The sequence below is a fragment of the Leucoraja erinacea genome, chromosome 15 (genome assembly GCF_028641065.1).
Source record: "Leucoraja erinacea ecotype New England chromosome 15, Leri_hhj_1, whole genome shotgun sequence".
Classification (NCBI taxonomy): Eukaryota; Metazoa; Chordata; class Chondrichthyes; order Rajiformes; family Rajidae; genus Leucoraja; species Leucoraja erinaceus.
This window is the reverse complement of record NC_073391.1, coordinates 32,432,058-32,459,966: the sequence shown is the minus strand read 5'-3', so window position 1 is coordinate 32,459,966 and position 27,909 is coordinate 32,432,058. Positions and strand designations below refer to the sequence as shown.

Genomic DNA, 27,909 nt, shown 5'->3' with positions numbered 1-27,909 from the left:
TCTGCTACTGGAAGATTGTTATGAAGTTGATAGATCTTTCGGTTTATGTCGCAATTCTGTAGAGACATGGGAACTTTCGACTGTTTACAACTACACAGTTTCTCCAGGCTGATCAAGTTATTACCTGCCTGGTTCTGGCAATCTCTCCTCCCTCGCACTTAATTTCAGAGAATTGTGAACGCAGCCCAGTCCATCACACAGACCAGACTTCCCACCATCATAACTCCATCTACACCTCACGATGCATCAGGAAAGCAGCCAACATAATCAAAGACTTGTCCCACCCAGGTCATACCATCCTTTTCCCTCACCCGTCAGGCAGAAGATACAAAAGCTTGAAACCGTGTACCACTGGTCTCACTCAGGAACTGCTTCTTCCCCGCTGCTATCAGACTACTGAACGGTCCGCCCATAATCTAGGGTGTCGCCCTGACCCTCCGACCTACCTCATTGCAACCCTTGCACTTTAAAAAAAATCTTTGCTTTCTCTGTATCTGTAATCCTAGGGGCACCCAGTGGGCCACGGCCTGAAGAGGGAGCTGCTGAGCCGGTTTGTCAGCCAAACGCTGGTGGGAGTGGGGGGGGGGAGAAAGAGCCACTGTGCTAATGCGTAACGTTTCGGGTTGGGACTCTTCTTCACACTGATTGGTGGATCGGACAGCCTGACCCGCTGAGTTACTCCAGCACTTTGTGCCCTTTTTTATAAACCAGCATCTGCAGTTCCCCATTTCTAATTTTGGAGTTGTGATTTCGGCAAAGGTAAAAAAACATAATTTTGGTGTTGCAATATTGGCCCGGGGAATGAATGAGTTGTTTCTGCTGGGTGAGGGAGTGACTTCTGGGTGAGTCATGATAAAACTCCTCTCCTTCCTTCTCCACAGTCTCAGAGGTAACTGGTCAAACCAGTTGCACCACAAGCTTAAAGCTTAGACATAGAAAAATAGGTGCAGGATTAGGCCATTTGGCCCTTCGAGCCAGCACCGCCATTCAATATGATCATGGCTGATGATCTAAAATCAGTATCCCGATCTTGCTTTTCCCCCCATGTCTCTCGACTCCTTTAGCCCCAAGAACTAAATCTACCTCTCTCTAGAGATACATCAGGTAATCAGGCCCTTCGGCCCATCGAGTCCACACCGACCATCGATCAAGTCAAGTCAAGTCAAGTTTATTTGTCACATACACATACGAGATGTGCAGTGAAATGAAAGTGGCAATGCTCGCGGAACAACAAAACAACCAAACAAATTATAAACACAATCATAACACACATATTATTTTACGTAATAAATAATAGAAGGAAAAACGTTCTGTACAGTTAGTCCCTGGTGAGAAAGGCGTTTACAGTCCGAATTGCCTCTGGGAAGAAACTCCTTCTCAGCCTCTCCGTTCTCACTGCATGGCAACGGAGGCGTTTGCCTGACCGCAGCGGCTGGAACAGTCTGTTGCAGGGGTGGAAGAGGTCTCTCATAATTTTGTTTGCTCTGGAGTTGCACCTCTTGTTGTATAGTTCCTGCAGGGGAGTGAGTGAAGTTCCCATAGTGCGTTCGGCCGAACGCACTACTCTCTGCAGAGCCTTCTTGTCCTTGGCAGAGCAATTCCCGAACCAGATGGTGATGTTCCCGGACAAGATGCTTTCCACCGCTGCTGCGTAGAAGCACTGGAGGATCCTCAGAGACACTCTGAATTTCCGCAATTGCCTGAGGTGGTAAAGGCCCTGCCTTGCCTTACTCACCAGTGCTGAGGCGTGTGTGATGACCATGTCATATCCTCAGAGATGTGGACTCCCAGATATTTAAAACAGTTCACCCGTTCACACTAGTTCTAATGTTGTCCCACTTTCTCATCCACTCCCTGCACACGTAGGGATAATTTACAGAGGGCCAATAAACCAACAAACCTTAGAAACAAAGAACTGCAGATGCTGGTTTATAGACTGCAGATAGACATAAGTGCTGGAGTAACTCAGCGGGTCAGGCAGCATCTCGAGAAAAAACATGGGTGAAATTCGGGTTGGGACTTTTCTTCAAACTGAAGAATGGCCCCGACCCAAAACATCACCTATCCACGTTTTCCAGAGGTGCTGCCTGACTTGTTGAGTTACTCAGGCACATTGTGTCTATCTAAACTACAAACCTGCACGTCTTTGCGATGTGGGAGGAAACCGGAGCACCCGGAGGAAACTAACATGGTCACAGGGAGAACGTGCAAACTCCACACACTCAGAGACGGACAGCTCCCGAGGTCAGGATCGAACGCGGATCTCTGGCGCTGTGAGGTACCAGCTGCACCACCACGAGGCCTGGGCGTCACGCCAACCCACCTCCCTTCCATTGACTCCATCTACACTTCACGCTGCCTCGGCAATGCCACCAGCATAATCAAGGGTCAGTCTCACACCGGCCACTCCCACTTCTCCCCTCTCCCATCAGACAAGAGGGACTGGGACAGTTTCTTCCCATTTGTTTGGTTCAGGCAACTGAACCAACCTATGACCAACTAGAGAGAGAGAGACCCTGACCTACCAGTTACCTCACTGGAGACCCTTGGACAATCTTTAATTGGATTTTACCTTGCACTAAACATTATATCCTTTATCGTATATTTGAATACTGTATACTGAGGATGGTTTGATGGTATAGTCTTTCCACTGACTGGATAGCACACAACGAAAAAGCTTTTCACGTGACAATCAACTGCACTAAACTTAGGTTTCCTCCCACATCCCAAGAACATGTGGGTTTGTAGGTTAATTGGCCCTCTGTAAATTGCCCCTAGTGTGCAGGGAGTGGATGAGAAAGTGGGATAACATGAAATTAGTGTGAATAGGTGATCGATGGTCAGTGTGGGCTTGGTGGGCCGAATGGCCCAATTCCCTGCTATATCTCTTTTCAAACATTCCTGATCATGACCGCTTAAAAACAATCCCATGCCACCACTGAACCTTTTGCAAATTACTGGCATCCAATCCTCTAGCTGTCTGCTAACGCAAACAGTTTCTCCTCTGCTAAGAAACAAGGAACTGCAGATGCTTGTTAATACATAAAAATACACAAAGTGCTGGAGTAACTCAGCAGATCAGGCAGCGTCTCTGGTGAACATTGATAGGTGACGTTTCGGGTTGGGAGCCTTCCAATGTTTCAGGTCGACCCAAAACATCACCTGTCCATGTTCACCAGAGATGCTGGCCTAACCCGCCTAGTTACTCCAGCACTTTGTGTCTTTAGACTTAAGAGATACAGCACGGAAACTGGCCTTTCGGCCCACCGAGTCCGCGCCCTCCTGTGATCAGATTCAGATTCAGATTCAATTTTAATTGTCATTGTCAGTGTACAGTACAGAGACAACGAAATGCATTTAGCATCTCCCTGGAAGAGCGACATAGCAAATGATTTGAATAAATAATAATAAGTGGGGGGGGGGGGGGGGGGGGGGGGGGTGATTGGCAGTCACCGAGGTACGTTGTTGAGTAGAGTGATAGCCGCCGGGAAGAAGTTGTTCCTGGACCTGCTGGTTCGGCAACGGAGAGACCTGTAGCGCCTCCCGGATGGTAGGAGGGTAAACAGTCCATGGTTGGGGTGAGAGCAGTCCTTGGCGATGCTGAGCGCCCTTCGCAGACAACGCTTGCTTTGGACAGACTCAATGGAGGGGAGCAAGGAACCGGTGATGCGGTGGGCAATTTTCACCACCCTCTGCAATGCCTTCCGGTCGGAGACAAGAGCAGTTGCCATACCATACTGTGATGCAGTGGGTAAGGATGCTCTCGATGAACACTATCCTACACACTGTGGACAATTTACTATTTTATAGAAGCCAATTAACCTACCAAACTGAGCGTTTTGGGAGTGTGGGAAGAAACTGGGTCACAGGGAGAACAACAAACTCCACACACGAGGCAGCACCCGAGGTCAGGATCGAACCCAGGTCTCTGGCGCTGTGAGGCAGCAACTCTACCACTGTGCTGCCCTGTCAGTTTCCTCCTCTCTTTCTCTCTCGGCCTGTGTTCAGTTCGCAAGCTCGGCGGAGTGCCCTACGCTGGCCCTTAATTAATGATTAACCACAGCACATGAATCAACAGGGCGGTAAATAATATACGCAACACTTTGCCTTCCTGTCTGCTAAAGACAGAGAGGGCGAGTGAATGCGGTTCAAGGGCTGCTTAACAATCGTTTCTTCTTTGGACGAGCATACGAGGAGTTTATATCGTTCCAGGGTTGATAGTCTGTCTCTTTGAACGCGGTGCCTGGATTCACAAGGGGTGTTAACACTTGGAGAGCACACACAGGCTGTGCACACTGGGACCCGGTCTCTGTGACGACGGTACAGTCTCGCCCTGTCTGAAGCCACAGCCCAGCTCACCGATACCACAAAGAACTTCGCGCCTGACCCCAGCTCTGTGCAACTGCACCTGTGCCAGCTCAGATTCCTGCACCTCACCCTCTACGACTGGAGAACTCAGCCCAGTCCCTCCCCGTCCTAACCTGACACTGAACAAAAGCCAAGACAAAAGCGCAGGATGTAAAACCTCCCTTTCTTCAACGCCTCTCCCCCCCCTACCCCCACACCCTCTCTTCTGTGCCTCACCTAGAATATTTTGCATGCTATTAGGTACATCTAATCATACTGTAGTGATACAAGCAACTGCAGATGCTGGTTTACCAAAAAAAAGCCAGAAAATGCTGGAGTAACTCAGCTGGTCAGACAGCATCTGTGGAGGACATGGAGAGGTGACCTTTCGGGTTGTGACCCTTCAGACCAAAGATTAGAGAGAAAGAGCCTTCTGTGATCTTTGGTTCAGAGTCTCATCTTAGCGTACAATCAAGCCACAGGCATGCACAGCTTTGTAGTGCGCAGAGACAAACACCAGAGTGTAGAATGTGGTGTTACAGTGTTACAGTTACAGAGAAAGTAGATTAAAAAGAAAAAAAGTCCCAAACAAGATAGGTTGGAAGATGGGGAATACACACTAGGTTGTGGGAGGACAGTGCAGTAGTCTGATAGCTGTGGGGAAGACGCTGTTCCTGAATCTAGTGGTACAAGCTTCCAATCTTTTGCCTTCTTCTGCCAGTCGGGAGAGGGGAGAGGGGAGAGGTTTTCCGTTCCTGAACTAATCCTCTGTCTCTGTCTGTCCATCTCCATCTCCCCCTCGCCCCCCTCCCCATCATCCAGGCACTGAGGCACACCAGTCAATCCCTCCTCCCCTCTTCCATCAGGCAAGAGGTACAGAAGTGTGAAAACACACACCTCCAGATTCAAGGACAGTTTCTTCCTGGCTATTATCAAGCAACTGAACCATCCTATAAACAACTCAAGAGTGGCCCTGACTTGCCATCAACCTCAAAGAAGACACTTGGACTATCTTTAATCGAACATTACTGGCCTTTAGTCTTGAAGAAGGGTTTCGGCCCGAAACGTTGCCTATTTCCTTCGCAACATAGATGCTGCTGCACCCGCTGAGTTTCTCCAGCTTTTTTGTGTAACCTTCGATTCTCCAGCATCTGCAGTTCCTTCTTAAACACTGGCCTTTATCTTGCATTAAACGTTATTCCCTTTATCCTGTATCTGTACACTGTGGATGGCTCAAATTCTCTTTTCACTGCATAGTAACTAAACTCTTGCCCCCTTGTCCTTGAACACAACAAAAAAAGCTTTTCACTGTACCTCGGTACATGGAACAAGAAAAAAATAAACTAAGCTAAACTCAAGCTAAACACATGCCCCCTCTCCCTTGCACACACAAGAAGCATTCTTGTCTGGTATAAAAACAGAGACCTGACTCGCTGAGCTAATCCGGCACTTTGAGTCATTTTTGTTTTATCTTACCTGGTGTAAATTAGGCTCATTCGAACCCCACCCAGTCATCCTGTAGTGAGTCGCTCCACAACCCTTTCTGTCGTTATTTACAACTCAGATCTGCCTGGATGCCTTGGCAATTTTCTGCCCACGTTTTCAACTACAGACTGAGAGACGATCACTGCTCTCTCCCCTTCCAGCCATCCCCACACCCACACACTGCCCCACACACACACACACACACACACACTACACCACACACACTGCCCCACACACACCCACACACTGCCCCGCACACACCCCGACTCATGGGATCCAGACTGGTGACCAAAGATCTTAGCTGGTGACTGGAGACGTTGCATTAGCATCTGAATGGATGGAGACCCAATGAGAAAGAGAGAGAGAGGAGGGAGGGGGAGAGAGAGGAGGAAAGGGGGGAGAGAGAGATTACCAGGGCCTCTGAAAGACAGTGGGATGGTGGTGCCAACAAATACCTGGAACTCAGGATCTCGGACTGGAGGTTGGGAAAGGAACATGTGATAAACATGAACTGCAGATGCAGGTTTATACCAAAGATAGTCACAAAGTGCTGGAGTAACTCAGACCTTTCCTCGGACAGGGTCTTCTTCCGACCCGAAACATCACCTATCCATCCTAACTCAGCAGGTCAGGCAGCATCTCCGGAGAAAAAGGATCGGTGATATTTTGGTTTGGGACCCTTCTTCATACCTTTCAACAGTTTGACAAAGGGTCCTAACCCGACACGTCACCAATTCACGTTCTCCAGAGAGGCTGGCCGACCCGCGGAGTTACTTCAGCACTTTGTGTCTTTCTTTGGGAAAGGAAGTCTTGCCTTTCACTATAGAGCAGTCTGAAGAAGGGACTCGAACCAAAACGTCACCCATCCTTCTCTCCATAGATAGAAACATAGAAACATAGAAATTAGGTGCAGGAGTAGGCCATTCGGCCCTTCGAGCCTGCACCGCCATTCAATATGATCATGGCTGATCATCCAACTCAGTATTCCGTACCTGCCTTTCTCCATACCCCCTGATCCCCTTAGCCACAAGGGCCACATCTAACTCCCTCTTAAATATAGCCAATGAACTGGCCTCAACTACCCTCTGTGGCAGAGAGTTCCAGAGATTCACCACTCTCTGTGTGAAAAAAGTTCTTCTCATCTCGGTTTTAAAGGATTTCCCCTTTATCCTTAAGCTGTGACCCCTTGTCCTGGACTTCCCTAACATCGGGAACAATCTTCCTGCATCTAGCCTGTCCAACCCCTTAAGAATTTTGTAAGTTTCTATAAGATCCCCTCTCAATCTTCTAAATTCTAGAGAGTATAAACCAAGTCTATCCAGTCTTTCTTCATAAGACAGTCCTGACATCCCAGGAATCAGTCTGGTGAACCGTCTCTGCACTCCCTCTATGGCAATAATGTCCTTCCTCAGATTTGGAGACCAAAAACTGTACGCAATACTCCAGGTAACGGAGATACGGCCCGACCCGCTGAGTTACTCCAGCACTTTGTGCCGTTCTACGGTGGAAACCGGCATCTGCAGTTCCTTCCTACACATATTGTCCACTATCACTTGCCAGGCTTTGTCCTGCCCCCAGCTCTCTTCCAGCTTTCTCCCTACTCCCCCCCCACCCACACACACACACTCAGTCTGAAGAAGGGTCTATCTCCACACTGTACCTTTAAATTAAACCAAACTAAACTAAAAAGCGCCCCAGGATATTCCACTTTCCACCTTTTGCCAACAGCTCAAAATCCCACCCTTTCACTGGCACAGAGCTCTCCAGGTTTTAACCCAGTGGGAAAGTTTGATACAATTTGAGAAAACAGCCTTGGGCTCTTCCCACGGAAGGCAGAAATTAGACACAGACACAAAGCACAAAGTGCTGGAGTAACTCAGCAGGTCAGGCAGCATCTCTGGGGAACATGGATAGGTGGCAATTCCGGTCGGGGCCCCGACTTCACAAGCGAAGGGTCTTCACAAGTTATAGTAGAATTAGGCCATTCGGCCCATCGAGTCCACTCCACCATTCAATCATGGCTGATCTCCGACTCATAATCCAATTTTCCTGCCTTCTCCCCACAAGCTTTGACACCTGTTCTAATCACAAATTTGTCTTTCTCTGCCTCAAAAATATCCACTGACTTGGGTGTCCACAGCCCTCTCTGTCTTCAGATCTATCCATGTTTTCCAGAGAAGCGGTTCAGCTTAGCTCATTGCGATGTGTACCGAGGTACAGTGAAAAGCTTTTACTGCTTGCTAATCAGTCAGCGGAAATACTACACATGATTACAATCGAGTCGTCCATAGCGTAGATATAGGTTGAAGGGAATAACGTTTAGTGCAAGATAAAGTCCAGTAAAGTCCGATTAAAGATAGTCCGAGGGTCTCCAATGAGGTAGATGGGAGGTCAAGACCGTTCTCTAGTTGGTGAGAGGACGGTTCACCAACTAGCTGCTTGACCTGCTGAATTATTCCAGCACTTTTTGCCTTTTTTCTCCTCCTCGACTTAAACAGATCTCCTCTGTCTGCAAGTAAGCCAATATCTCTCCAAATCCATCTGCCTCATTTCTCCCCAACCATATTTTCACTCCTCGTCTCCCCTGATCCGACACTCTTTTATCACCTTGCTTAGAGATACAGCACGGAAACAGGCCCTTTGTCCGGGCTGACCATCGATCACCCGTTCACACTAGATCTGTGTTACCCCACTTTCACATCCACTCCGTACCCACCAGGAGGTAATTTACAGAGTGCAATTACCATACAAACCCACACGTCTTTGGGATGTGGGAGGAAACCGGAGCACCCGGAGAATGTACAAACTTCGCATACACACAAACAGCGCCCGAGGTCAGGATCGAACCCGGGTATCTGGCGCTGAGCTCTAACGATTGCACCACCCTAAAGCACTGGAGCACAATACGTAGACTGACTGACCCAACGTCCAGCCTCCACCGGACTCTTCCCAGTATCCTGACCTCAATATGTTACGATGTTCGATGTCACGAGTATGGGATGGGTTTAGATAGGTTGCCACCCGCAACCTGCTGTGTCAGTGAGCATTTCCTTTACAAGTCAGAACAGTGGCACAGCGGTAGAGTCGCTGCCTCACAGCGCCAGAAACCTGGGTTCCATCCAGACTACCGGTGCCATCTGTACGGAGTTTGTACGTTCCCCCTGTGACCACGTGGGTTTTCTCCGGGTGCTCCGGTTTCCTCCCACAATCCAAAGACGTACAGTTTTGTAGGCTAATTGGCTTTGATAAAATTGTAAATTGTCCCTCGTGTGTAGGATAGTGCTAGTGTACAGCGTGGTTGCTGGTCGCCATGGACTCGGTGGGCTGAAGGGTCTGTTTCCGTGCTGTAATATCTAAACTAAACTCCTGCATCCTTTGATCGGTGGGACTCCACCCTCTGCACACTGGCATATTTATAGAATGACTGGTGCCAGAGTCTAACTCTGGGTGTAAAACTCAGCTGGTAAGATAAGACCTAGAGCTGGAAGTGATAGCATCACCTAGGTTATCTGGGGCGGGGGGGGGATCGTTGACAAGCTAACAGCGTTGGAAGGCCTGGGCAATTGACAGGTAGTAAGAAGATGAAGAGTGCCGGCCCATGCCTGGTCTGAAGGTCTCCAGCAAAGAGTAAGAATTAACGGGTCCTTTTCAGAATGGCAGGCAGATTTAGACGAGGGAATTAAAAGTGGCATCTCCAAGTTTGCGGGTGACACAAAGCAGGGTGGTGAGGAGGATGCTATGAGGAAGCAGGGTGACTTGGATAGGTTGGGTGAGTGGGCAGATGCATGGCAGATGCAGTACAATGTGGATAAATGTGAGGTTATCCACTTTGGTGGCAAGAACAGGAAGGCAGATTATTATCGGAATGGTGTCAGATTAGGAAAAGGGGAGGTGCAACGAGACCTGGATGTGCTTGTACATCAGTCACTGAAAGTAAGCATGCAGTGAAGAAAGCTAAAGGCATGTTGGCCTTCATTGCGAGAGAATTTGAGTTTAGGAGCAAGGCAGTGGAGGCCAATTCACTGGGTGTTTTCAACAAACAGTTAGATTTAGCTCTTCGGGCTAAAGGAATCAAGGGATATCGGGAGAAAGCAGGAACGGGGTACTGATTTTAGATGATCAGCCATGATATCTGAATAGCTCAAAGGTCCGAATGGCCTACTCCTGCACCTATTTTCTCTGTTTCTATGTTTCTTCCTCAGATGCTCCGTAGAAAGCATTTTATCGGGATGCATCACACCATGGTTTGGGAACAGCTCCATCCAAGACCGTAAGAAATTGCAGAGAGTTGTGGACACAGCCCAGACCAGCTGGGAAGAAACTGCCTGAATCTGTGTGTGTTTTTCTGCTTCTGTACCTCTTGCCTGATGCGAGAGGGGAGGAGGGAGTGTCTGGGGTAATTGATTGGTACCCTTGCCGAGGCAGCATAAGGTGTATATGGGGTCAATGGACCTGTCCATGTTCCCCAGAGATGCTGCCTGACCCGCTGAGTTACTCCAGCATTGTGTCCCTTTGTGTATTAACCAGCATTTGCAGTTCCTTCCTTGTCTCTACTAGTTTGAAGAACCTCCCAGGCGTCCTGGTCAAACTGCAAAACTTCAATCAACTTCAGAGCAAGAGCATCTGATTCTTATCAATCGACACTTACAAAGTACTTTGCCGACTATGTAAATTTTCAATGTGTAGGAAGGAACTGGTTTACACCGTAGACACAAAATATTGGAGTAACTCAGCGGGACAGGCAGCATGTCTAGATAAAAGGAATAAGTGATGTTCATAAGTGCCAGCACAATAACCTGGCTCTCAACACCAGCAAAACCAAGGAACTGATTGTGGACTTTGGAAGGGGTAGGATAGGGACCCACAATCCCATTTACATCAATGGTAGAAAGGGTCAAGAACTTCAAATTCCTGGGCGTGCACATTTCCGAAGATCTTTCCTGGTCCCAGCACACTGATGCAATTATAAAGAAAGCACATCAGCGCCTCTACTTCCTGTGAAGACTACATAGAGTCAATATGTCAAGGAGGACGGTCTCGAACGTCTACAGATACAAGATACAAGATACAAGATACAAGATACATTTAATTGTCATTTGGACCCCTTGAGGTCCAAACGAAATGTCGTTTCTGCAGCCATACATTACAAACACATAGACCCAAGACACAACATAATTTACATAAACATCCATCACATCGCTGTGATGGAAGGCCAAATAAACTTATCTCTCCACTGCACTCTCCCCCCCCCCCCCCATGTCAGAGTCAAAGTCAAAGCCCCCGGCTGGCGATGGCGATTGTCCCGCGGCCATTAAAGCCACGCCGGGTGGTGCGAGGTCGCACACCGGGTCTTGGTGTTAGAGCCCCCGGCGTGCGCTCGCAGAGTCCCGCGGCCATTCCAAGCCGCGCGGGGCAGTGATGTAGGCCCCGCTCCAGGAGCTCTTCAACCCCGCAACTCGGGCGGGGGAAGTCGCCGTTGCGAGAGCCCTGAAAAGCGGTCTCCCTCCAGGGACCCGCGGGCTCCCGGTGCCGCCGTCCACAGACCTGCCGTTGGAGCCTCCGACTCTCCGGTCGGGCCGCAGCAGCAGCAGCAGCAGCAGCAGCAGCGCTCCTCCACCGCTCCACCCGCTCCGGACTCGGCCAGCCCCGCGACGGTGACGGTGAGTCGTAGCACCAGAGTCCCCGGTCTCTTTCTGTTGGAGGCCGCTCCTTGTTGCAGCCCCAACGACAACGGAAACCCGACGACGAGAAAAGGTCGGGTCTCCCGTGCAGGGAGAGATTTAAAAAGTTCCCCCCCCCCCCCCCCTCCCACCCCACCCCCGCCCACCCCCACACACACACACTCCAACAAAAAAAATAACAAAAACTACACAAAAACACAGACAGAAAATAATAAAACGCGGACAGACTGCAGAGGCCGCTGCTGACCAGAGTCGCGCCGCCCACCAGACAGGTGCACAGTGGAGAGCATGCTGGCCGGTTGCATCGTGGCTTGGTTCGGCAACCTGAGGGTCCAGGAGCGGACAAGGAAGCAGAAAGTTGTAACCACTGCCCAGTCCATCATCGGCTCTGACCTCCCCACCATCGAAGAGATCTATCGCAGTCGCTGCCTCAAAAAGGCAGCCAACATCATCAAGGACCCACACCATCCTGTCCACGCACTCATCTCTCCGCTCCCATCAGGCAGAAGGTACAGGAGCCTGAAATCTGTTACACCCAGATTCAGGAACAGCTCCTTCCCCACAGCCATCAGGCTATTAAACTTGCCAACAAACAGACTGAACGGTAACAGCCTAGCGCACTTTATCTGCTTATTTATTGGTATATTGAACTGAACGGTTCTGTATTTTTGTTTACAATACTCTGTTGTGCTGCAGCAAGCAAGTATTTAATTGTCCTATCTATCTGGGGCACATGGCAATAAACTCTCTGGACTTGACTTGGTGCAGCTGGTGAAGTTCCAGCACACCGGGATCGATCCTTACCCTGGGTGCTATGTGTGTGGAGTTTGCATGTTCTCCCTGCGACTGTGTGGGTTTCCTCCAGATGCTTCGGTTTCCTCCCACATCCCACAGACGTGGAGGTCTGTAGCCTAATTGGCTGCTAGAAATGTAGAATCATCTACCTCATTGGAGACCCTCGGACTATCTTTAATCGGACTTTACCTTGCACTAAACGTTATTTCCTCCATCACGTTTCTCTACACAGTGGCTGCCTTGATTGTAATCATGTATAGTCTTTTTGCTGACTGGTTAGCTCGCAACAAAAAGCTTTTCACTGTACCTCGGTACACATGACAATAGTCGAAGCTAAACTGGGGTGGGGAGTTGATGAGAATGTGAGGAGGATAATACAGCATCAATGCAGGATTAGTTCAAAAGGGAGGTTGAAGGTCAGCATGGATTTAGTGGGCCGAAGGGCCCTTTTCTGTGTTGAGTCCATCACATTGAATGGATAGGGAAGGGCCCGGAGCAAAATAAAACGAGCTATCATGAGAAAAATCACGAGAGGTAAATTCATGGTCTTTTGTCTAGAGTAGGGGAAATCGAGAACCAGATGACATATGTTTAAGGTGAGGGGGAAAAGATTTAATAGGAACCCGAGGGACAACTTTTTTTCTTATAGAAAGGGTGTGGCTGTATGTAACGAGCTGCCGGAGGAGGTACTTGAAGCAGGTACTATCTCAAAGTTTAAGAAACTTTTAGACAGGTACATGGAGAAGATAGGTAAAGAGGAATATGGGGCAAACGCAGGCAGATGGGACTAGTGTAGATGGGGCACGTTGGTTGGTGTGGGCTAGTTGGGCTGAAACTTGTCTGTATGACTCCCTCACAGTGAAAGGATAGTGAATGGGGCCCTGATTATCCTGCAGATACACAAAAAGCTGGAGTAACTCAGCGGGACAGGCAGCATCTCTAGAGAGATGGAATGGGTGACGTTTTGGGTCGAGGCGCTTCTTCAGACTGGCCCTCGCCCTGATTATCTTTCTGCTCCAGGATAATAAAGCCTTAAGAAGCCAATTGCCACAAGGTCCATAGACCTGGATGAGTAACCGTGGTATTTATACGATAGTTTCTCGTCAATCATTAGTCACACCAGGGACCTATATCTGGATCAAAATTGCTACACGTTACAGGAAGGCGTGCAAGAGGACATTAGGACAGATGATTGGAAGCTTGATTTATAGACCCATCAGGCAAGAGGTACAGAAGTTTGAAAATGCAGACTTCCAAATTCAGGGACACTCTCTTTCCAGCTGCTATCAGGCAGCTGAACCATCGCATCACCAACATAATCATTGATCAGTCTCACCCAGTCACATCCTCTTCCCCCCTCTCCCATCAGGCAAGAGATTCAGGGACAGTTTCTTCCCGGCTATTATCAGGCAACTGAATCATCCTATCAACAACTAAAGAGCGTCCCTGACCTCCCATCTATCACCCTCAGACCATCCTTAATCGGATTTTACTGGACTTTATCTTGCAGTAAACATTACATCCTTCATCCTGCGTCTGTCCACTGTGGATAGTTTGATAGCAATCATGTGTAGTCTTTGCGCAGACTGGATAGCGCGCAGCAAAGCTCGTCCCTGTACCTCAGTACACGTGACGCTAATAAACAAAACTAAAATGGTTTTACCCAACACTCTAATGAAACAAAGCGAGGCAGAGGTTCAGAAAGAGGACGCTTGAGTTATGAGTCAAGAGTTCCCGAGCTTGACTCATCGTACACCTGAACCACTTGCAGATTTCTGCGCCCTACCCGACACCTCACATCACCCCTCCCCAAACATGCTCATTGCCCCTCAGAGAGCGTGTGTAAGAAGGAACTGCAGATGCTGGTTTAAACCGAAGATAGACACAAAAAACTGGAGTAACTCAGGCTGAAGAGGGGTCTCGACCCGAAACATCACCCATTTCTTCTCGCCAGAGATGCTGCCTGTCCCGCTGAGTTACTCCAGCTTTTTGTGTCCATTAGAGTTGTGCACATAGCCCACACCAGCCGTCTGCCTCACCCCTCTCCCTGCCTCCAATCTACACTTCTTTCTGACTTGGAAAAGCAGCCAACATAATCAAAAACTTGGTCAACCTCGGTAAATTATAAAGAGGGCACATCAGCGCCTCTACTTCCTGAGAAGACTACGGAGATTCAGTATGTCAAAGAGGATTCTCTTGATCTTCTACAGGTGTCACAGTAGAGATCATACTGACCGGTTGCACCGTGGCCTGGTTCTTCAACCTGAACGTCCAGGAGCGGAAAAGGCTGCAAAAAGTTGTGACCACTGCCCAGTCCATCACCGGCTCTGACCTCCCCACCATCTAAGGGATCTATCGAAGTCGCTGCCTCAAAAAGGCAGCCAACATCATCAAAGACCCACACCATCCTGGCCACACACTCATTTCACCATTGCCATCGGGAAGAAGGTACAGGAGCCTGAAACCTGTAACGTCCGGGTTCAGGAACAGCTTCTTCCCTACAGACATCAGGCTATTAAACACGACAACAGACAAGTTCTGAACTACAACAGACTAATATTATTATTGCACTAGATTTGTTTATTTATTGAGTATGTGTGAATGTGTATATATACACACTGAACTTTTTTTCTCCCGTTATGTACTACGTTTACATATTCTGTTGTGCTGCAGCAAGCAAGAATTTCATTGTCCTATCTGGGACATATATGACAATAAAATACTCCCTTCCCCCATCGGTCAGAAGGTTCAGAAGCCTGACAAAGCGCACCACCAGACTCAGGAACAGCTTCTTCCCCCCTTTTTAGTTTTACAACTACAGTGCCCTAATATTCACCTTGCCATGAACTTCTTTAGACTTTAAACCTTAGAGATACAGCATGGAAACAAGTCCTTCAGCCCACCGAGTCCGCATCGACCAGCGATCACTCTGTACTCTATCACCATCCGACACACTAGGGACAATTTACAATCTTTACCAAAGCCAATTAACCTACAAACCTGTACGTCTTCAGAAGTGTGGGGGGGGGGGGGGGGGGGGGGGGGGGGGGGGGGGGGGGGGGGTTAACTGGAGCTCCTGGAGAAAACCCAAGCAGATTACAGGGAGAACGTACAAACTCCGTAAAGACAGCACCCAGGGTCTCAGGCAGCAACTCCACCCCCCTTGACATTCTCCCGACAGTTTGGAAAAACTGATGGAAAATTGTTGGGAAATTCCAGTTCCTGGGAATGTTGGATGATCCCTAGCCTGCTCTTGTGCACTCGTTGTGCCACATGTACGGAATGATCTCGATACAAAGAACTGCAGATGCCGTTTAAAAAAAAAAGACACAAAGTGCTGGAGTAACTCAGCAGGTCACGCAGCATCTCTGGAGAACATGGAGAGGTGACAATGTCGTCGTCCACATTTAAGATGCTCAGTTATAGAGTCGTACAATGGGGAAACAGGCCCTGTGGCCCAACTTGCCCATGGCAACCAAGACGCCCCATCAACTGAGCCCCACCTGCCATGTTTGGCCTATATCCTTCTAAACCTTTCCTATCCATGCACCTGTCTAAATGTATTCTAAATGCAGTTATAGTATCTGCCTGAACTACCTCCTCTGGCAGCTCGTTTCATAAACCCACCACCTTCTGTATTTTAAAGTTGCCCCTCAGGTTCCAATTAAACCTTTCCACTCTCACCTTAAACCTACGTCCTCTGGTTCTTGATTCCCCTACTCCGTGTAAAATACTCTGTGCATTCACCTGATCTATTTCTCTCATGATTTTATACACCTTTAAATTCACTCATCGTCCTCCTGCGCTCCAAGGAGCCAGTGTACAGGGTGGGCGGCGCAGACTTGTTGGGCCAAAGGGCCTGTTTCCACACCGTATCTCTAAACTAAACTAAACTACAACCAGTTTGTCAACATTGTGTTATAGAAAATTACATCATAAAAACAATTGTGTGGACGGGGGAAAGAAGGGAGGGTTGGGGAATGGAGACTCCCAAAAATACAGTGTTTAAGAGGGAACTGCAGATGCTGGAGAATCGAAGGTTACACAAAAAAGCTGGAGAAACTCAGCGGGTGCAGCAGCATCTATGAAGCGAAGGAAATAGGCAACGTTTCGGCCCGAAACGTTGCCTATTTCCTTCGCTCCATAGATGCTGCTGCACCCGCTGAGTTTCTCCAGCTTTTTTGTGTAACCCAAAAATACAGTTATTGGTCCTCCAGAATTTTCAGAAATAACTTTTTCCCCCCCCAATGGCAATAGATTTAAGGAGTGTGATGCACAGATATGAATAGAAGTGATTGCATTTCAATTCCAAATGGGCACTCACAGTTAAAGTGGTACTTGTGTACTTAAGAGACAAAGGCGTCTTGATTACCGCAGGGAGATTACATGGAAACAGGGTTCTCCAACCCCCCCCCCCATCCCCACCCCCTGCGGGAAATGAAATGGGCCTTGGTTCACACAATACAGTGTCAAAGGGATGTGAAGATGACCAAGTCATTCATTCTCAATATAACACACTGCTGGGGGAACTGAGCTCACAAGTTATAGTCCTATTCAATCTTGGCTGATCTTTGTTACCCAATCCCATTTTCCTGCCTTCTCCCCAATAACCCTTGACACCCATTCCTGTTTTATAAACAAGATTCCAGGTTCTGCAGTCTCGTGAATCAAAGTCATTATTTTCAGAGGGGGAGAGAGAGGGGTGGGGGGGGGGGGGGGGGGGGGGGGGGGAGAGAGGGGGAGTAGAGGGGGGAGAGAGAGGGGGGAGGGGAGAGAGGGGTAGGGGGGAGAGAGGGAGGGGGGGGAGAGAGAGGGGTAAGGGGGAGAGAGGAAGGGTTGGGCCACTGCAATGGATTGGTAGCTGGTGAATAGCGAGTGCAGGAATGAGGCTTGGCAACTGGCTCAGGTTTCTACAGGAGAATGAACAACATTCCACAACTTCGAGACGTCCCCAGTGATCGACTTTCCCAGGCCCTGCACGCTCTGCCTGTACGCACAGCAGCACATAAAGAGGCCATTCAGCCCGCACTGACACCTTGCTGCTGCTATCCACTGAAATCGCTGCCTTTCCCCCAGGTCCCTGCATCCGTCCTCCGCCTGTGTTTAGTTCCCCACTGTCCTCCTCCACCCAGTCATACAGCGTGAAAACAGGCCCTTCGGCCCAACTTGCCCACCCCAGCGCAGATGCCCCATCTACATTAGTCCCACCTGGCTCACATCCCTTTACTATCCTTGCACATGTCCAAATGTCCTTTAAATGTTCTTTATGGTGCCTGCCTCCACTTCTTCCTCCAGCAGCTCGTTTCATACATCCATCACCATTTGTATAAAGAGGTTACTGTTCAGATTCCTATTAAATCCCCCCCCCCCCCCCCCCCACCTCACCTTAAACATGTGTCCTCTGATTCTCGATTCCCCTACTCTGGAATTCTTTGCCCCAGAAGGCTGTGGAGGCCAAGTCAGTGGATATTTTTACGGAGGAGATGGATAGATTCTCGATTAGTACAGGTGTCAGAGGTTATTGGGGAGAAGGCAGGAGAATGGGATTGGGAGGGAGGGATAGATCAGCCATGATTGAATGAGGGCCATTGATAGTCAGAATGGCCTAATTCTACCCCGACTTATTTTGGGCAAAAGACTCTGCGCAGTTGCCCGATCTATTCCTCTCATGACTTCTGTCACAGAGCTTAAACTTTGACTGTGTCTACCCCCGCAGATGCTGTCTGACCTGCTGAGATTTTCCAGCAGTTTCTGTTTCCATTGCTCCCACCCTTCTGACTGGACTTTACCCTAACTGGTTCCCTCCCATTGATCACGCTCAACTGATAGCATCAAGAAAACAAATAGCATTTAATTAATTATTTTACAAGTGCTCCAGTTATTTTTCCAATTGCAATGGGCAGGAGTTTGGCAGGCTATATTTAAGAGGGAGTTAGATGTGGCCCTTGTGGCTAAGGGGATCAGGGGGTATGGAGAGAAGGCAGGTACGGGATACTGAGCTGGATGATCAGCCATGATCATATTGAATGGCGGTGCAGGCTTGAAGGGCCGAATGGCCTACTCCTGCACCTAATTTCTATGTTTAACTATGAGTTAAAGTCGTCATCTAGTGTACCTTTTAGTTCACTTTAGAGATTGCTTTAGAGATACAGCGTGGAAACAGGTCTTTCTGCCCACCGAGTCCAGTGCCGATTTCTATCCTACACACTAAGGACAATTAGAGGCTAATTAACCGACAAACTTGCACATCTTTGCAGTGCGGGAGGAAACCGGAGCACCCGGAGGAAACCCACGCGGTCACGACAAGAACGTGCAAACTCTTTTGCAGACCGCACCTGCAGTCAAGCTCCAACCCAGGTCTCTGGCGCTGTAAGGCAGCAACTCTACCTCTGCGCCACTGTGCCGCCCCATGTATCTCTCGCCCTGGAAAAACGATACCTTTTCTGACGCCCAAGTTGTGTACGGTTCTGGTTGTCCTATTATAGGAATCTTGTCCTTAAACTGGAAGGAGTACAGAAAAGATTTACCAGTCCCCGGGGAGAGTTGTAGAGCAGAGGGGTCTAAGTGTACAAGTGCGCAGTTCATTGAAAGTGGCATCGCAGGTAGGGATGGCAGAGCCGCTGACTCACAGCGCCAGACACCCGGGTTCGATCCTGACCTCGGCTGCTGACTGTGCGGAGTTTGCACATTCTCACTGTGAAGAAGTAGGTTTCCCCCAGTTTCTTCCCACATCCCAAAGACGTGCGTGCTTGTAGGTCAGTTAGCCGGGTGTGGATGAGAAAGAGGGATAACACAGAACTAGTGTGAACCGGTGATCGATCAATGGTCAGTTTGGACTCAGTAGGCCAAAGGGCCTGTTTCATGGTCAATCGCTAAATTCAGCAGTTTACAAACTTGTCGTGCTGCCGCAAGTAAGAATTTCATTGTTTCGTTTCGGTACATATGACAATAATAATCTCTCTTCCTCTCCCTCTCCCCCCTCTCTCCCTCGACTAAACTAAACTTGCAGGCAGAGCAGATTAGTTCAACTTGACATCATGGGCCAGCACAGACATTGGGGGACGAAGGGCCTCTTTCACCACAGCACTGCTGCTGTACAGTTGTACACTCTACGATTCACACCAGCAATACCCCCAAGAGCCCAGAAGCGGCCCAGAGGGCCGAGAGACTTCACAACCTTGTGGGGGAGAGGAGCGTGAAGGAGGAGGAGAAGGGGCGAGATCACCAAGGGATTTGAAAACAAAGGCGAGAGTTTGTTTGAAAGAAGGTGTTGTTTGAATGAGGAACTAATGTGGGTCAGGTGTATGGGGGGAGAGAGGGAGGGGGTGTATGGGGAGAGAGGGAGGGGGGGGGGGGGGGGGAGGAGGGGTGGGGGGGGGGGGGGGGGGGGGGGGGGGGCCGGGGGGAGCAGGGAGGGCGGAGGAGATCTTTTCATAAGGCAAGGTTTTTAAAAGGCAAGGCAGGCTGGTGGGAGTGCCGTCAAAATCACGATGGTGAAATCTTTCATTGGCTACACGGAGGATTAACGATTTTAGATTACCTAGGCTGCTGGGAGAGACTCAACAACAAATAATTACAGCTACAGTGGGGGGGGGGAGAGAGGGGGAGGGAGAGAGAGAGAGAGACAAGGAGAGAGAGAGACACACAGGGAGAGAGAGAGGGAGAGAGAGACACACAGGGAGAGAGAGAGACACACACAGAGAGAGAGAGAGACATAGGGGGAGAGAGGAGACACACAGGGGGAGAGAGGTAGAGAGACAGAGAAAGAGAGAGGGACGGGTAGAGAGGAACTGGGAGACTCACCTTGAACCTGCCTCCTCCTGAGTGCCAGCTCACTGTGTCGGAGGGTGCTGGGTGCTGTGCGGCGGTACAGACTGTTCCTGGTCAGAGTTCCTGGCTCGGTATCTCGGCAACGCCGAGGCTCCTGGCATTCCCAGCTCTGCATCCTGTACGGGGCGGACTGACCCAAGAGCACGCTGCCTCTCATAGTCCAGCTGGGAGAGCCCTGGTCCGCACTGTGCCCGAGCTCTCCCTCTGCCCCCGCCGCTCTCCCTCTCCCCCCACTGCTAACTCTCCCCTCCACACCGCCCTCTCACTCTCCCCGCCACCCGCAGCAACCCTCAACGTCAGACTGCCGGTGACTCCTACTCTGCCAGGGAGGGGAGGTTAGGCTCGGGGAGAGTAAACAGGTGTAAGAGAAAGGACTAGGCACCTCCCCACTGCCTGCTCCTCCTCCTCCCCCCACGCACACACACACCTCTCCACTCCGTCCCCCTGTCCCACACACCAAAGATCCTATAGGATCCTTGCCACACACCGCCCCACTGCCTGCTCCTCCTCTCCCAATTGGCAGGTTAGGGAATGAGCCCTGGAGTGAGAAAAGGATTAATTGGATTGTCCCTAATGCACCAACTAAACATTAGAGAGGGTGGGGGGTGGGTGGGGAGAGAGAGAGAGAGAGACAGACAGACAGACAGAGAGGGAGAAAGCGAAAGGAAGAAAGAGAGAAAGAGGGAGAGAGAAGAGAGAGAAAAGAGAGGAAAAACAAGAGAGAGAGAGAGAATCCTTGGCGAAGGAAATACGGCACATCTTGGTGCACAATACGTAACAGCATGCCATAACCTGAGAGACAGTGAATGACCAACATGCACATATGTACGCACACACTAATTGACATTAACTAACAATTAATATTGAATTGCTAAACTTGCTATTGTGTTGTACTGCTTACAGCTGCAAGAACATGGAGCAAACAATAAAGGGCTATAGGCCTATTGCGAGTTTATGTACAGGGATATATCTATCCATGCACTATTTATAAGTATTTATACTTATGCATTTTAAACATGTATGTCATTGTTTTATACTTTGGCGATATAACAATGTTTTTTTATCATCATGCCAATAAAGTTTTTAAATTGAAATTGAAATTGAAAATTGAGAAAGAGAAAAGAGAGGAAGAGAGAGATCTTTCTTAGAAATCTCAACTGTCCGAGTTACAAAATCAGGGATGAGCAAGAGAACCTGTATAACCGGTTGTGAGATCGCGATACTCAAAGAAAAGAATGTTGACTGTGAGTTTTAAGAAAAGGCTTTAAGAGCCGAGTGGGTCAAGAAGCATTTGCAGAGACAGAGGCGATGTTGACGTAACATCCAATATTAGGACCATGGGGTGAGAGGAAGGATGGTCAGTGTGTGGGGAGGGGGGAAGGGGAGGGCAAGGAGGGGTTTGGTGGAACCACATTATGCTGGTGGCCTTGCTGAGGCAGCAGCGTGAAATGCAGATGACACACTCAGTAACCCAAGAAAGCCTTGACTTCCTCGGAAGACTAAGGAAGATCGGCATGTCTCCAATGACTCTTGCCAACTTCGTAGAAAGCTTCGCAGCTCAATACGGGAATAGCTCTGCCCAAGACCGCAGGCAATTGCAGAGAGTTGTGGATTTCGCCCATCCATCACACAGACCACCATCGACTCCATCTACACTTCAACCTGCCTCGGGAAAGCAACCAACATAATCAATGACTTGTCCCACCCTTCTTCTCCCCTCTCCCGTCACGCAGAAGATACAGATGCTAGAAAGCGCGTACCACCAGACTCTGGAACAGCTCTATTATCAGTCTACTGAACGGGAGTGATAATATGGCAGGAAGCAAAGAGTAGGAGTAAACGGGTCCTTTTCACAATGGCAGGCAATGACTAGTGGGGTACCGCAAGGCTCAGTACTGGGACCCCAGCTATTTACAATATATATTAATGATCTGGATGAGGGAATTGAAGGCAATATCTCCAAGTTTGCGGATGACACTAAGCTGGGGGGCAGTGTTAGCTGTGAGGAGGATGCTAGGAGACTGCAGGGTGACTTGGATAGGCTGGGTGAGTGGGCAAATGTTTGGCAGATGCAGTATAATGTGGATGAATGTGAGGTTATCCATTTTTGGTGGCAAAAAACAGGAAAGCAGACTATTATCTAAATGGTGGCCGATTGGGAAAGGGGGAGATGCAGCGAGACCTGGGTGTCATGGTACACCATGAAGGTAGGCATGCAGGTGCAGCAGGCAGTAAAGAAAGCAAATGGTATGTTAGCTTTCATTGCAAAAGGATTTGAGTATAGGATCAGAGAGGTTCTACTGCAGTTGTACAGGGTCTTGGTGAGGCCACACCTGGAGTATTGCGTACAGTTTTGGTCTCCAAATCTGAGGAAGGACATTATTGCCATAGAGGGAGTGCAGAGACGGTTCACCAGACTGATTCCTGGGATGTCAGGACTGTCTTATGAAGAAAGACTGGATAGACTTGGTTTATACTCTCTAGAATTTAGAAGATTGAGAGGGGATCTTATAGAAACTTACAAAATTCTTAAGGGGTTGGACAGGCTAGATGCAGGAAGATTGTTCCCGATGTTAGGGAAGTCCAGGACAAGGGGTCACAGCTTAAGGATAAAGGGGAAATCCTTTTAAAACCGAGATGAGAAGAACTTTTTTTCACACAGAGAGTGGTAAATCTCTGGAACTCTCTGCCACAGAGGGTAGTTGGCTATATTTAAGAGGGAGTTAGATGTGGCCCTTGTGGCTAAGGGGATCAGGGGGTATGGAGAGAAGGCAGGTACGGGATACTGAGTTGGATGATCAGCCATGATCATATTGAATGGCGGTGCAGGCTCGAAGGGCCAAATGGCCTACTCCTGCACCTAATTTCTATGTTTCTATGTTTCTATGAGCTAAGGTTGCAATCCCAATCTTCCAACCAACCTCATTGCAGCTTATCGCACTTTTATTTTTGCAACTGTGCTTTTTATCTGTAACTGTGATCGATGGTCGGCATAGACTCAGCGGGCCGAAGGGCCTGTTTACATGTCGTATCTTTCAGTCAAACAATCACGGACAGAGAAAATCATAGAGTCTGGTCCTACCTTTCAGAGTCAGGAAGTCTCCATCCAGAGTCTTGTTGTTGGAGCATGGGTCCAAGCTTTCCGTGGTTCCGAAGGACAGGATCTCCTGAGACGTGGTCCTCTTGGAGTGGTAGGCGAGTATCTCCAGCTCCCAGTCTGGTTCTTGGAATGTGGACCTTAACGGGCAAGGGGGAGGTTGTTCCGTGTCCCCCTCAACTTCCGGTGAAGGGCAGTGGGGGAGAGGGGCTCCCCTGGAGAGCCGGCTCAGCGGTGGGGGAAGGGGGGCGGGTCTGGACGGGCGGAGGGAGGGGGTGAGGGGTCGGGGAGGGGCAGGCCTGGCTGGGGTCTGGCCGGAGCCCCTGGCCACGTCCTGCTCCGAGCTGAAGTTCGAGATGGAGAAGTGTCGGCGGGGGGGAGGGGCGACCTCCGACCTGGCTGGATGGGCGACCTCTAGCCTGGCCGCCGGGATGCTGCGGCCGAACTCCTCGATCTGCTCGGACCACTTGCTGTCCAGGTCGCTCCCGGCAACGGGCGACACCGGCAACCACCCGTTGCTACGGGCGACAGTGCCCGGTGAGGCGGGGAAGGCCGTGGATGCTCTCTTCCTCACCTCTGACCCCTGGTGACCCCACGACCCCTTGCCTTCTGACCCCTGGAGACCCCAGGGTAACTGACCTACTGACTCCCGTTCACCCCAGGACTCCTTGCCCTCTGACCCCTGGTCAACCCAGGACTCCTTGACCTCTGACCCCTGGCAACCCCAGGGCTCCTCGCCCTCCGATCCGCGTTGATCCACCAGGGTCCGGGGACAGGCAGCCACGGCCGGGACAGAGGGGAGGCGAGGGGTGGAGGTTGGGGGAGTCGAGGGGTCGTCACCCCTCCCCCCGGGGTCAGCCAGACCACCCCCGCCTTCCAGCCGTACGAAGCGGACGGGGAAGATGCCACTCCGGCCCCCGACTGACCCCTGCAGCCAGCCGTCCTCCAGGGAGCCCGTCACCCTGATCCGCTCTCCCCGCGTAAAGTCTAGCTCCCCCGCTTCCAGTGCCTGGAAATCGTAGAGCGCCACGCCATGGAGACCTGGATCCTCCCCCTCATCCTCATCCTCCCCGTTCTCTCCCTCTTCCACCCACCTCCCTCCCTCTCCCTTCTCCACCTCTCTCCCACACTCATCCTGCTGACCCTCTCCTCCCCACCTTTCCCCCTCCCCCTCTCCCTCCTCCTCCTCCTCCATCGTTCCACACCTCCGCCCATCATCCCACTTCCGCCCCTCTTTCTCCCCCTCTCCCTCCCAATTCTCCCCTTCTCGCCCCCACCCCTCTCCATTCTCCCCCCTCTCGCCCCCACCTCTCCCCCCTTCCTCCTCCGCCCCTCTCCGTCCCCTTCAACCCCCTCCCCTGTGTAAGACCGCAGAGGCCCCAACAGCTCCACGAAGGCCTGTGGGAAAATGCCCCTGTGGCCGGCGAGCTCTCCCTCGTACCAGCCGTCCTCGGGCAGGCCGAGCACGGTGATGAGGTCCCCCTCGTTGAAGGCCAGCTCCTCGGGCAGCTGGGCCTTCAGGCCCATCAGGGCCCGGGCAGTGGCCAGGCCGTAGGGGGGCAGCTGGCCGGGGGGGGCGTCCGGCGCCAGGCCCCGCGCCCGCGGCGACAGCGCCAGGTCCCGGGCACATGAGGAGGGGAACAGGCCCCGCAAACCCCACGGCGTGCGGCCACAGAGCCATGGGCCCTCCGCCCGCCCTTCTACAGCCAGTACATCACCTGGGGAGGGGAGAAAAAAGGGGAGAGGGGAGGGAGAGGGGGAAAGAGGTGGGAGAGGGAGAAAGGATGGGATAGGGGAGGGAAAGTGAGGGAGGGAGGGAAACATTTGAGGGACGGGGTCAGAGTGAGTGACGGAAGGGAGGGAGAGATGGGGAAAAGGGAGAGACAGAGATAATGTACATCAATGGGATATCAGCATAAATTATTTTGAAAACAATTTAAATTGATCTTCCTTCTACTGTACTGTATGTAGTCTACCAGCCAGCAGCATCCGATGTTTACTTTCATTATTGCAGGGTCCACCACTGATTTTGTGGCAACTAGTGGTCTGCCCTCTCCCCTCTACTCCGGACAGAATCTCTCCCGGATGTTCCCCTGAAATTGCGGTGCCTAGGCCAGGTGAGGCGGCCGATCTCGACCTCATTGGGACTTCGGCGGCTGATCGGCGTGTCCAATGTGCCCCCTGCAGCCAGCAGATCCGTTCCCATAGCCGGCTTCCGAGGCTGACTTTGCGGGCCGGTACCTCGGCTCCTCAGCGGCCTAGGCAGACCGTCCCGGTACTGTGGGACTCCTCTCGGAGGCTGCGACCTCTGTTGGTCCGGCAAAACGGATAATCCAGAAAGGCTCTGGAACAGCAGGTGCTGGAAAACCTGCAGCTTATGTACTGAGGTTCAGGGAAAAACTTTGCTTTGCATGCTATCTAAACAGGTCAGATAATACTATACAGCAATACAATCTAACCAAACACAAGTATAACAGGTAGAGCAAAGGGGAAGATACATATTGCAGAATATAGTTCTCAGCATTGTAGTTCATCAGTTCCAGAGCAATCCAAAGTCCGCAATGGGGTAGAGGTGAATGGGACAGTACCCTATCTTATGGAATGGCCTTTCAGAAGCCTGATAATGGAGGGGAAGAAGTCTGGTATTATCGGATACAATTGGATAGGATGCAAAACATAGCTCCTCGCTGTATGTCGGTACACCTGACAGTAATAAACCCACACCCTTTAGTTTGGTAAACCAGCATCTGCAGTTTCTTGCGTGTCCTATATACTCAGGGGTATGGGAACATTGATTAAGCCCCTGGTTTGGCCGCAGCAAGTGGATACACACAGGATAACATGGAGAGGTTTAAGCAGTTTGGTGCAGTGTTTCGGGCATTGTGTTTTCATGAGAACACACTGCCCTCTGCTGTTACAACTTGCGTGTAGAAACAAGGAACCGCAGATGCTGATTAATACACAAAAGGACACAAAGTGCTGAAATAACTCAGCGGGTCAGGCAGCATCTCTGGAGAACGTGGACAGGTGATGTTTCGGAGCAAGACTCCAGCATTTTGTGTGCTTTTATCCATCTTGCATCCCACTCCCATGTAAAGTACATCCGATGTGGTCTCACCGGTCGGTGCCTGTACAGGATGGGTTTAGAAGGATATGGGACTAATGTAAATGGGGCATGTTGGACGGCATGGACAAGTTGGGCCAAAGGGTCCGTTTCCACCCTGTACGACTGTCCAAAATCATGAGAAAAATAGATCAAGTAAAGGCACAGAGTCTCTTAGCTAGAGAAGGGGAAATTGAAAAGCCTAGTTTTGAGATGAGAGGGGAAAGATTTAATAGGAACCCGAGGGGTAGCTTTTGTTCATACACAAAGGGTGGTGGGTGTATGGAACAAGCTGTCGGAGGAGGTAGTTGAGGCAGGTACTATCGCAATGTTTAAGAAACATTTAGACAGGTATATGGAAAGGACATGTTTAGAGGGATATGGGCCAAACATGGGCAGGTGGGATCAGTGTAGGTGGGATATATAGGTCGGCATGGGCAAGTTGGGACAAAGGGCCTGTTTCTACACTGTGCAACGCTATAACTGCAACCTAACCTGGAGAACAAGAGCCGGGAATTAAATTAATTGACTTTAGAACTTTAGACTTTACAGATACAACGTGGAATGAGGCCCTTCGGCCCACCAAGTCCGTGCTAGCCAGCGATCACCCTGAACACTAGCACTATCCTACGCACAAGGGACAATTTACAATTTACAGAAGCCAATTAAACTACAAACCAGTATGTCTTTGGAGTGTGGGAGGAAACCGGAGCACCCGAAGAAAAGCCATGTGGTCACAGGGAGAACGTACAAACTACAGACAGACAGATAGCACCTGTAGTTTCTGGAGCAGTAAGGCAGCAACTCTACCACTGCGCCACTGTGCTGCCCTTGAAAGCTGCGCCACTCTAATCTGGAGTTAAAAACAGACTACTAGAGGATCTTGGCAGATCAGGCAGCATCTGCGGAGATGAAGGGACTGACGACGTTTCAGGTTGGGACCCTCCTTCGCTCTGAGGAAAGATCCTGAACTAAATTGTCCATTTCTTCCATAGATGCCGCCTCATCCGCTGAGTTCCTGAAAGCACCGTAGAAAGCTGTTTGTCGGGTAGCATCACAGCTCAGTTTGGGAACGGCTCTGCCCAAGACCACAAGAAATTGCAGAGAGATGTAGATGTAGCCCAGTCCATCACACAGACCAGACTCCCCACCATCGACTCCATCTATGCTTCACGCTGCCTCCAATAAGCGGCCAACACAATCAAAGACTTGTCCCACCTCGGTCATTCTCTCTTCTCCCCGCTCTCGTTCAGCAGAAGCTTGAAAGTGCACAGCATCAGACTCAGGAACAGCTTCGTCCTCTCCATTATCTGGCTTCTGGGCGGCTCTTCCATACGCGAAGGTACTGTCCATTTACCCCATTGCAGACATTGGACTTTGTCTCTGGAACTGATGCGCTACAATGCTGAGAACTATATTCTGCACTCTGTATTTTCCCCTTTGCTCTACCTATTTTACTTGGTTTGACGATTGTATTAATGTGGTATATCTGATCCGTTGAATAACATACAAAACAAAATGTTTCACTGTAGCTCGGTAAACGTGACAATAATAAACCTAAAAATTCCCCC

General features: G+C 50.1%; 1 protein-coding gene across 1 annotated transcript in view; it reads right to left on the bottom strand.

Moving 5' to 3' along the window:
- Positions 1-27,909, bottom strand: part of dnmbp (dynamin binding protein) — a 67,836-nt gene that overhangs the window by 20,547 nt on the left and 19,380 nt on the right. The window contains exons 4-5 of the mRNA XM_055646518.1: positions 24,544-24,953; positions 23,221-24,295 (exon numbers count right to left, since the gene is read on the bottom strand). Coding sequence (XP_055502493.1) covers positions 23,221-24,295; positions 24,544-24,953 — 1,485 coding nt within the window. The remainder of the gene's footprint in view (positions 1-23,220; positions 24,296-24,543; positions 24,954-27,909) is intronic.